Here is an 11,789-nt window from a genome sequence, read left to right on the forward strand (position 1 = left end):
TCTCTCTCTCTCTCTCTCTCTCTCTCTCTCTCTCTCTCTCTTTCTCTCTCTCTGTCTCTCTGTTTTTCTATTTCTCAATCTCTTTCCCTTTCGAAAGCAAGTACAACGAAAGGAAACAAAGTTCCAGGAGCTCATATTGATCCACGAAGCACCCGTCGACACACCGATAATGAATTCCAGCTGTTTGTTTGCCCACCCTCGTCCACCCGTTCGTGGTTTCTAGAGGGTTCAATCGAGTTATCTGTTCTACCCGTCATCTTTTCCGATCGGCAGTGTTAATGATTTCGGCTCGATATAATAATAGCACGACGCGAAGGGAAACGATATTAATCATGTGGAATTTTGGAACTTTCGTGGAATTTTTTCAACGTTTCGCGGCGATCAGGCTCGCAGGAGGACACGTTCACTCCACTACTATATTATTAAAAAGTTTTTCGGCAGGAAATAGACCTCTGGTCGTCTAGTTTTCTCATCTTCCCGTCATTCGGGGCTTCAAAACGACTTTGGCGTGACGGTCTGAAATCTTACCGAGTCACCTGTGAAGGTTTATAATGTCACGCGCACGAGAGTGTAACTCGAAGTATGACGAGATGGGGATGTTTTGAAGCTCTGCGCGTCGCGGCAAGGCCAGATTCCCATCAATCGCGCTGAAACTCTTCGCGGGGGACATCTTAATTGCAGATCAGGGCGTCCCGCCGCGTCTCTTATTACGTCAGGGAAACTTTTTCTCTCGACTTTCACGGTAATAGTCAAAATGCCCCGACGTTTTCATTCACGGAATGCAAATCTCAGAGGGGGATGGCGCGACGTCACGCGACGTCGACCATCATCCGCAAATTCTGGGGTATCCGACCGTGCGAGTGAACTGTGCGAAAGATAGCCGCGGTGTCGACACAGGGAGAAGGAACGCCCAGACACTCGTCCGAATTCCGTGGAGAAGGAGAGCCGGTACATTCGTAATGTATGGAATCCAGTTTGAATTTCACAAGACCGCTTTGCAGCCGCGCGGCAACCGTCGGAGCGTCTGCAAAGGGAGGGTGCGGCCATACGTGCGTACAAGGGTCGCACGTGCTGAGAGTCTCAAGCGCGCAAGACACGCTGTCTTTCTCCTTCGATCTAACCCCCGAAGGGTGTCGACTTAACCGTATCGGCAAACCGACTTCTCTCCACGCGATCCAGCAGTCTGAAAATTCTACTGCACGGTCGGACAGAGCAAACCGCGTATTTGCACGTGATCGGGTATCGCGCATCGCGCTCGTTCCCTCACAGTGAGCCCTTTATCTTCTAAGCGGGGATGTTGGTGACGGAATACGTGCTCCTGCTTCGCTCATCTCGTCGTGACTTTGGACGAATATAACTGTCTCGTTAGAAATCGCTTCGTTTCTTCGTGACATTGGCAAAAAACATTCGGACAGACTGCGAACTCGGGTAGATCTCTCTTTCTTCTCGTCTCTATTCAAATGCGGGAGAAAAATTTATTCTTTCTTCCTTTTACGACAATACTAAGTGCAAAACGATATAACAATATAACGTGGCATTTATTCAAATGGAGGAATGATTGTGACGAATAATCGAGTCGGCCGGGGGAAAGAGTTTCGTGAGAGGAAAAATGGAAGACATCTGACGGGAATCGATTCGCCGCTCGGTAGCCGCTAATGTGCGATTGAGAACAGCGAGAGAAGTGAAAGATCGACGTAAAGATTAGTCGCGCGCGTCGAGTCGCAACGCGAAACTATCCGCGGACTAATAGAGGCGCCTAAAGCCCATGTCACACTACGGATTGGAAATGGAGGATTGCGGATTGAAGATTAGATTTCGACGAATCAATGCACTTTGGTCTTCGCCTGCTTGGCTCCAATTGGTCAAGTTCCAATCCCCAATCCGCAATCCTTTATCTTCAATCCGTAGTGTGACACGAGCTTTACTCTTACAATTTCTACAATCGAGCGATTAATCCCGACAGCCTAAGTACAGCCCGAATAAATTTCAGACAATTGCCCCCTTGATTTAAGATTATCACTTTGGATGATATATTTTTATGATAAAATAGCCGGCAGTAAATTTCAAGCTTAACAGCTATTACGACTACCTACGGCGGAATGTAAACGCGCGCAGACACCTAAATCACACCCACACTTAATCGTCAAAATATCGTGCAGCTGCAGGTGCGGTTAAAACGACGTTAAAACAATTGACTCGCCTAATGCGTTCGTCTCGACAAACGTGGCGAAGTAAAATCCGCACAGCTGCCTTCGCTAAATCCCGCGCGAACAGTTCTCAGCGAGAGAGCCGCGTCGCGAAATCGCCGCCAATTTGGCTGAATTGGAAAGAAAGAGAGAGAGAACTCGAAAAAGATGGGTGTCAGCTCACCTCAATAAAGTCCCGAGCGCGGAGCACGAAGTGTGTCCGCGCGAACTTTTCAAACAACTCCGACGGTGCCAATTTAAGGCAACCGTATTTTTCGCCCGCGCCAAACGCGGATCCGATGGTGATAAATCGACCGCTGATCGCGCGCGCTCGGCGCAGATGTATCGTGCCGATCCGTTAGCGGATGCCGAAATTAGAAATAAGCGGAGCGCCGGCGTAGCTCGGCCGGGAAGTCATATCGTCCCGTTAATTGTACGAATGTACGGCGCCCGACGGTTAAATGGATCCGATAAAAGCCGCGGTCTCGTTCAATTTGCGTACGTACGAGCGTAATACGCGCTTCATCGTAATTGCGCACACGACGTAGCCGTTATACCTTGCACTACCTTGCTCCACACACGTGCGACCTTTATTAATCGGCACACGTACGCGTGGCTCGCCCGCGATGGCAGATGTACGTGCATGCGTGTATAATGAGGATGCAGATAGTACGTCGATAAGACGTGCACACGTGCGCACGTATGTACGGATGAATGCACTTCGCGCTGTAAAGAGGATGCGGATCGACCCGAGAGACTACCGAGAGGCACGCTCGAGAGACGTTCGCGCGCCTCTAAACGGGAGGAATTTTCTAGTAAAAGTTACTGCAGGATCTTGTAAGCGAGGAATATAGATATCGACGTTCTGTGCAGTGATTCATTCCTTTCATTTATTGTGTGCTACTTATATCCCACAAACGGAAATATATTATATTAAAGCATTTGCTACGTTTCTAACAAAATTTATCGTGTTTTTTAGGAAGATCTCACTGACAGTCTATTCTTGGACTTTCAAAAATGAAAATTAAAGAGAATAAAAAAGAGAACTATAACACTCTCTCCGTGTGTATAGTTGGGGACTAAAAGGTTGTCCGTAATTTTTGAGATGAGTTTGTAAACTCTCCATCTTGTTCAATAGAAGAATGCTCTCGCTGAACAAGAAAAACGAGTTCACTCGAAAAATTACGGACAACCTTTTAATCCCCGACTGTACAATGTGAGGTCTCTTAAGAATATATTCGCTTTATCCGATAAATTACGATTTCGGCGATTTCGGGCTCAACCTGTGTAACGTATGTATTTAGCATAATCTTCGATGAGCTCGTCTCCTGCCTGACGTGTCGTTAACAACAGACAAACCGCGATGACGTGACCGCGGTGTGTGCCTCTCCGATATCGACTTATTAGAGAAGCGTGCTTTGCACGGTTAATAGCCCGCGTTATGATTCACGCCTGTTACACGGCGTTATTAGGCGACGCGTGCGGATCTTCAGTTCTTCCCGGCCTGTTCCTCGATGCCTTCCCTTGCCACGCGTTAGTCAACTGCAATTTCACACGTCGCGACGCGTAAATCTCACGAACTGTCGCGCGACTATATTAAACCACGATGTCAACGGCGAGGAACAAGTAAACCAGCCTCTTTTTTATCATCAGGCTGCCCCGAATTCCGATCAAGGGCGAATCACTCTCTGCAATTTTATAAAAACGATACAAGGGCGAAAACGAGAGAAGGGAAAATAATGAATTATATTATATCGAATCTTGCCGTGTTCGCTGTTATCGGTTCTGGATGTGTGTTCACAGTAGCCTTGATAGATGGTACACGGTGGAGGATATACGAGAGTTTCCCTGGGAACAGCTCCGTATGCAATTATCCGTAAAGTGCACGTGTTACCGCCGCCCAAGTTCCCAGCTCGCAAGATTACCTATGCTCTTTGGAGACTTCTGGATTTGAATAATTTTCACTGCCGTGGAGAGGGGAGAGAGAGAGAGAGAGAGAGAGAGAGAGAGAGAGAAAGCGCGCCCCACCATGCTAATGAGACAGACGGTACCCGGAGAATTTAATTGGAATCTAGCAATTATTAAGAGACTCTAGTGGCAATGAAACCCTTAAAGTGAAGTGCCGTTTTATTGCGTCGCCGTAATCGACATCGCCATTGAAATCGAGTAATCCCTTTAAGAGGAACTGCAGACATATTAAGCACAATTAGGCTATACGAGCGGGATACACTCACGGGAAAATGTTACGCTGACTTTAATCATGAAACACTAAGAAAAGCTCGAGAACCTCACAGAGATACTGATTAAATTAAATAGTTCCTCAGTTATCGTGGGAAGCATAAAGCCGCATAAACTTAATTAATGCAGTATCGAGACGAAATAAAAGACAAGTATCATTAAATAATGACGTACTTGTTGATATATCGCTTTTTTACTTAAAATGAAAAAGTAGAGACGATTAATGGAGAGCTGCATCGATGCGCTGTTCAATTTTAAATTTTTTGTAACTCATTAACTGATTTTGCGCGCGCGCGCGTGTGTGTGTGTGTACGTATATATAAAGTACTTAGGCCCAATTGCACCAATGTTATCTTAACTTTAAGCGTGACTTAAATATGTGTTAGAAAGAAAGATAAAGATAGATACATATTTAAATTTCGCTTAAAGCCAAAATATCGTTGGTGTAACCGGACCTTACCTCATTATTTTTCACTTATATTATATCAAATATTTATTCGTTATCGATACTAAATCGTAATCATTCGCATCGCTGCCGTCAGTTGTTACCACGACGAGCAGATAAACAATTCTGTCACGGGTGAGGAAATAATGTAGCGAATAACGTAAATCGCGCGTTTACAGACGCTTGTACACCATCACTATGGCAACCCCCATATGATTCCGAACATTATTCATTGAAATATTTCCAATTACTGTTTCTTGACGTCTACCACATCTCGCGTGTACAGTTTGTCGTTTAATTTCCGACCATCACTCGCCGCTACGCGATCAATGTCGCTGATGATCATCATGTCATTTTTATCTTCGCGTTGCGTTACGTTGAAAACGTCTAGAAATTCGACCTGAGAGATGTGAGGGAGAAGCATAGAAAAATTTCCAAACTAATTCAGAAATAATGCAGAATAATTATTTTGGCTCTATAATTACGACCGACATGGAATTCAGAATTCGGTGGAACTTCAGTACTAATAATTTCGAGAGAGCGAAACCACTCTCGACTATGTCGACGTCAAGGATGGGTGCGCGATAGTCTTTTACGATCGTGACGGTAACTCAACGGGAGTAATATTCACTGTAAGACAACGTTCTCGAGCGTAAGCTCTGTAGACGCGCGTTTACGGTCTTCACAATGTTTCCTCAGGGTAGTCGTTGGGACGAACTGACGTGCCAGCCGACTTTCCCCTACGACGTAACTAAGACACACGTTCACCCCGACTCAGCAGAGTCGCGTGGGCGAATATTCTCGCGTATTATTATTGCTCGCGCATTATTATAGTTGCTCACACACATACACACATATACGCCGACTGTTCATATTTTGTTAAAGCGTCCCTAATGGAATTCACCTCACTACAAGTTTGCCGAATAAGCGATTTTGCTATCTACTACGTGCGCTCGGCTATCGCTCGTTCGATGCATTTGCATAATACCAATTTGCATTAGCAGTTGCCACTTCGCGTCCACTTGCGTTTATGTTCGAACGTGTTGAAGTTAGAAAGACGGCAGAAAAAGTTAACGACTTGTCTACAAAAAGTATGGACCGTCAACGGCGTGTGTTTGCATACAGTCGCGTGTTTATATGTGTATGCACGATGTGTTTATGTGCGGCAAATCGTGTGACTCTAATTCATGCACTGAGAGAAAAATGTTTGGTAACTATAACCACATAAAAAAATAATTATGCATTATAGTCGAAAAAATAATTTTCTTATCAAATTCTATTATAATCTTACAAGTAAACCTACCCAAAAGGTATGCTCCGATTTCTTTTTAATTTAGCATAAACGTAGAAGTACAAAAAGAAATTCATATTTTTTTATTTTGGCTCACTTTGAGTTTCACAGGCAATTAGCCTGTGAAACGTATGCACGATGTGTTTATGTGCGGCAAATCGTGTGACTCTAATTCATGCACTGAGAGAAAAATGTTTGGTAACTATAACCACATAAAAAAATAATTATGCATTATAGTCGAAAAAATAATTTTCTTATCAAATTCTATTATAATCTTACAAGTAAACCTACCCAAAAGGTATGCTCCGATTTCTTTTTAATTTAGCATAAACGTAGAAGTACAAAAAGAAATTCATATTTTTTTATTTTGGCTCACTTTGAGTTTCACAGGCAATTAGCCTGTGACATAGCTTTTTAAGGCTCCTGGAACCCCTCGTATTGTGTATCTCTTTTTAATGACGTCAGAAGTAAGAAAATGTATGCTAGAAATTCTTACGAAATATGTTGAAATAAAAATATATATCCATAAAGTAACACTTACAAGCAATTAAACAAATTTATAAGATATTCACTCCCCTTTTGCTCTAACAATCAAATTATAATAATTTATTATAAATTAATCTGATTGCGAAGAAATAGGTTAAGATGAAGTGTATGTCACGTTAATTTACGATAAATTATTGATTATTAAAGCCAAAGAAGAGTGCACGGAATATTCTACAGATTTATTTAATCGATTGCAAGTGTCACTTTATAGATATATCTTTTTATTTCAACGTATTTCGCAAGAATTTTTAATATGTATTTTTTCGCTTCTGACATCATTAAAAAGAGATAGACAATGCGAGAAGCCAGGAGCCTTAATGTTCTCACTCCTATCATCAACAAATACAACAAAAATACATAAGAAATAAAATTGAATACAAAATATAGTTAAATAATTTTAACAAAATCGGCATAGCTGAGATACGAACCATTTTAAATTTTTTTAGCAAAGATTCCAACCGAAATATTTAAAATCTGTGCTAAATTAGTAAAAAATGTTTTGAATCTGGGCCAAACCAAAATCTGGCAACTTTAATTAAAATTTTAACAAAATCGGCATAACTGAGACACGAACCATTCTAAATTTCTTTAGCCGAGATTCCAACCGAAATAATTCAAATCTGTGCTAAACTAGTAAAAAATGGTTCTAATTTCAGCGAAACCGAGAAATTATTTGTATAAATAATTTTTTCAACTTTGTACATGTTTTGTTTAAACATTTTATTATTTATACAAATAATTTTACATATTTAACTTCATATTTATAATCAGCAAATAAAAAATGCCTATATCTTGTATTCAATTTTATTTCTTATGCATTTTTGTTGCATTTGTTGATGATAGAAATGAGAACATTAAAAAGCTATAAACTGCCCATGAAACTCAAAGTGGATCAATATGAAAAAATATGATCTAAATATTTTTTGTATTTCTACATTTGCCAAATTAGAAAGAAATCGGAGTGTAACTTTTGGGTAGATTTACTTATTAGTGACAACAACCTTGTATGTTACTACCATTTCCGTGTTAGAACAACGTATTCATGGAGTATTCCATACAAGTATGGAATGTTGGCGAATAATTAAAAGTTCAAAAAACTATAGTTATATTATGGACAAAAGATAGACACTGTGAATGTCAGTCTAAATTTCGGCTCGGAATATCTTCTCATTCTCGATAAGCTCGTTAAACGTCCGTCAAAATCGAAGATATCTTGTACAACGACATATTTGGAAATATATGACATACTTGGAAATGTATTCCTGTCCACATCCTGGTATTCTACGTCCTCCTTTCTGACTTGTCGATCCAACATCCTGCTCCCACCTGCTCCGGATACTCCATCGTAGCACTGACACTGACACTCGCGTAGATACGATTTGATCGTAGAAACGTGTGTTATAATAATCGTGACATCGAGGAGAGTCTAATTAAATATCTTAAAAACCGACAAGAGTGATAACGGATGGACCGACACACGTGCCTCGCGGTATGTACGTCGTTCCTCGGCTCAATACGTAATGATACGGACAAGTACGCGACGCGCGAGAGTATCAAAACAAACGGCAAGATTACCCCCACCACCTGCCTATTATCGTCATTCACATCTCAACAATGACGCATACACACATATACACATACACATAATCTCGGTGATCGAAAGATCGCAACAAACTTTCAAAATATTTCGCAAGTCCCCTGCCTAAAATTTTTCACAATGCTGATTTTCACTTTTGTTCAAAGAACTATATATTGTTATTGTGTATCCGATACATATCATATAAATAATATATAATAGATATTATACATATATATATAATAGATATAATAAATAATAAATAAATCGTATGAAAAAAGAGTGTGTTTGGCATTTATCCATTAATCCTATTATTTACTCACATTATTTAATTATGCTTATCGAGTATTATTTAAGAATGCTTATCGCACTCAGTCTGCAGTCGAGTGAGTTATATAACTAATTGCTTATTGAAATAAAAATAAAGACATCACATGCAGATAGAGAATAATGAGATACCAAACATGAGATACTAATAATGAGAAACCACAACATTAAATACCCACACAGCACGTAATATTATATAATATCACAGTAATATTTCCGTAATATTGTAATATCGTAGAAATATTATTGAAATATTGCTGTGATATTATATAATATTACGTGCTGTGTGGGTAATTCTGAAATAAGTCCTTCTTTAAGCCTCAATGTGAAAGACGTAGAAGTGCTACTGTTTGTAGCATTAGATATAGGACAATAATCTGTACATAGAGAGAATATTATAGTTTTTTATATATATTCTTTTTAATTTTACTGTATTTCTGGTGGTGCAAGAATAGACGGTTAGTTTATTAGGTAATAAGATTTATTTTGCTAAGAAACATAGTAAATTTAACTAGAAACAACAAATTTTTTTAATACAGCATATTTTAGTTATAAGTATAAGCAGCATAGTGTAAAAATGAAAGGAGATAATAAGTTACTGCAGAATGTCAATCTATTCTTCTGTTATAAAGCACTATAGCAATATTTGCTATAAAATTTTCTCTGTGTACACCTCACCCATACTCAAGCAGAACAATCACGATGACGTTAGAATGACGAAAAATGTGTGAAATGCGCAAAAAATGAATTCTCGAGTCATTTTTTCGTTATTTTGGCATATTGATGTCGTCGTGATCTTTTATCCCACCTGAGTAGTTGGCAGCATTCGTGTTAACGATCATAATAGTCACGAAACTTCATGCAGTGCCAACAGTCTTTCATAGAAAGTTTCGTCGACACAACCGATATTTCGCAACCGGTATTGCGCATTAATGCGATGAAAATAGTCAGAAATTCACCGAAGCAAATGAGCGTGTGATATGAGCGCTGAATCCCGCGGCGTTCGTCTCGTCGAAACAGGACCGAACGCGTTCCATCTATGTATGTCGGTACTAACATAACGTAGAAATGACGCTGACGACAAACGCCACTAGCTACGCGTGCTTGAAAGATATCGCGTTAAATTTCACTCGTGCGGGACAATTAACGCGACCGAACGATCGCATAATTCGGCATTTCCGATGCTCGTTCGCTCGATGCGCGCGCGCGGAGTGTACTTTCGGCGGGTGAACGGCAGAACGAGACCATAGCTAGCGTTCAAATCGTCGCAGAATCGCTTGACATCGGACGTTCCGTCGCGGTGGATGCTCCGACAGTTATCCTGATACAATAAACGAAAGGTTTCGTGTCGAATCGTACTTACCTGGACCTAATAACGCGTCGCAGCAGTCGTCCGTCGCTCCACTCGGCGCTCACGACGTCCGTTCGCGCGCGCTTCCGTACGAGAAGAGGAATTTCGAACCGAGTGATGTATAGAACCGCCACTGTGCGACATCTGTCGGGCTTCTTCAGCTTTCTCGTAGTTCGATAGGTCGAATAGGACGAGGAATCGACGAGGAATGAACGCGTCGTCGCGATTGGTCCGCCACGGTGGATCGAGAGCGCTGCTGACACTTTGAGAAACTCAACAGCCGCAATTCAATCCGTTCAAACCATGGACGTAGGAATATCTGGACGGAGCGTATTTCGCGAAGAGTGAAGCCACAGGGGTGAGAGAAATGAAAGTCGAAAGTGATCACCAAATATGGCGGCAGCCTATTCAACGAGCACAATGTCTTGGTATAGTGTATTGGAACACAAAATGAATACGTATATATGAATGTATGTGAATATAAAGTTTTACCCTGATTGCAACTGTTTGTTATATTAAAACATACTTGTAAAATGATAGTCTTACCATTTTTACGTTACTATTTTAGTTCCTATTTTATTTTTCTGGCTTCTCGGTTCTCCGGCTTTTACAATGTTCCGCAACAATCCGGCATCTTCTACTACGAAATATATAGTCCTATCCATAAGGACATTTCACCACAAAGGTTAAAATCCTCGATCTATGTATACACATATGTCATATATCACTTTTAATCACCAAAGATGGCCGCGATGAAGATTTCCCAGCGTCTATAAAAATACTTTACGCTTCGTCCAGATATTCCTACGTTCATTGTTCAAATAAAGAGAAGTCTGAGAGCGGCCACCAGCTTGATTTTAGTGACTAGATAGTGGCTAGATAGTGGTTAGATAGTGATAGAGCTGAACGCACTTTCGAGACACCATTTAATAAAGTGCGCCTTTACTACGTTTGTTAAGACCTGGGCACCTTTGAAATAGTTGCGTATACGTAACTTTTACTGTTTAATCGTACCATAGTTGCGTATACGTAACTTTTACTGTTTAATCGTACCATAATTGCGCAACGAAAATTACGTATACACAAAAATTTCAAGAATATCGGCCTGGAACACAATATGCCATATGTCGCTGTCGCATGTCGGAACACAGCCGATGGTCCAATGAGGAGAACTCATTCTCGAAAATAAGTTCTCTTATTGGACCATCGGCTGCGTTCCGACACACAACTCCGACATACGGCGTATTGTGTTCCAGGCCTAAAGGCCAAATCATACTAGCAATTGACGGTTGAAGATTAGATTTTGACGAATCAACGAGCTTCAACTTTGGCTTGGTTTGTTCCAATTGGTCAAATCCAATCTTCAATCGCCAATCGTTAGTGTGATTTGGCCTTAAGCCCACATCAGATTACCGACTGCCGACTACGACTGCCGACTCTCAATGGACCAATCACAGTGAGGCATCGACTGACTGAATCGGCCGACTCGCATTTAGACTTCAGTCTATTTTTCGAATCGGCAACTCGAGTCATAGCTAATCGTAAGCCCATATCAAAAATATATGCATTGTAATCTTAGCGTATATAAATCATTTTTACATTTTAGCATTGACCGACTGGAGTCGGTAGTCTGATACAGGCTTTAGGCGCATTTTTGCGATGGTAACGATAAAATGCAGTCCCGGCCTAACCGCCGTCACGATAAGACGTGTTCGAACATGTTCGGACCTTGTGATTTTTTTGGATCGTGTCTTGAAAATTTCCAAGACTTTGCTCTCGAATTATATCATTAATCGGAAACTGGCGTTGGGACATTACTCTTAGAGAGG

General features: G+C 41.0%; 1 protein-coding gene across 5 annotated transcripts in view; it reads right to left on the minus strand.

Moving 5' to 3' along the window:
- LOC116851037 overlaps positions 1 to 10,085 on the minus strand; it is a 108,806-nt gene extending 98,721 nt beyond the window's left edge. For 2 of the 5 annotated variants that reach the window (XM_032830053.1, XM_032830037.1), the window contains exon 1: positions 7,955 to 9,952. In XM_032830053.1, coding sequence (XP_032685944.1) covers positions 7,955 to 8,021 — 67 coding nt within the window. In that variant the 5' untranslated portion in view covers positions 8,022 to 9,952. Of the gene's footprint in view, positions 1 to 7,954; positions 9,953 to 9,972 lie in introns of those variants that run through there. The other 3 variants (XM_032830045.1, XM_032830060.1, XM_032830081.1) reach the window with 3 other exon arrangements.
- Between the last annotated feature and the right edge of the window lie 1,704 nt (positions 10,086 to 11,789).

Source organism: Odontomachus brunneus, unplaced genomic scaffold (assembly GCF_010583005.1).
Source record: "Odontomachus brunneus isolate Ranch 3 - 2012 unplaced genomic scaffold, Obru_v1 Obru_scaffold_006, whole genome shotgun sequence".
Lineage (NCBI taxonomy): Eukaryota > Metazoa > Arthropoda > Insecta > Hymenoptera > Formicidae > Odontomachus > Odontomachus brunneus.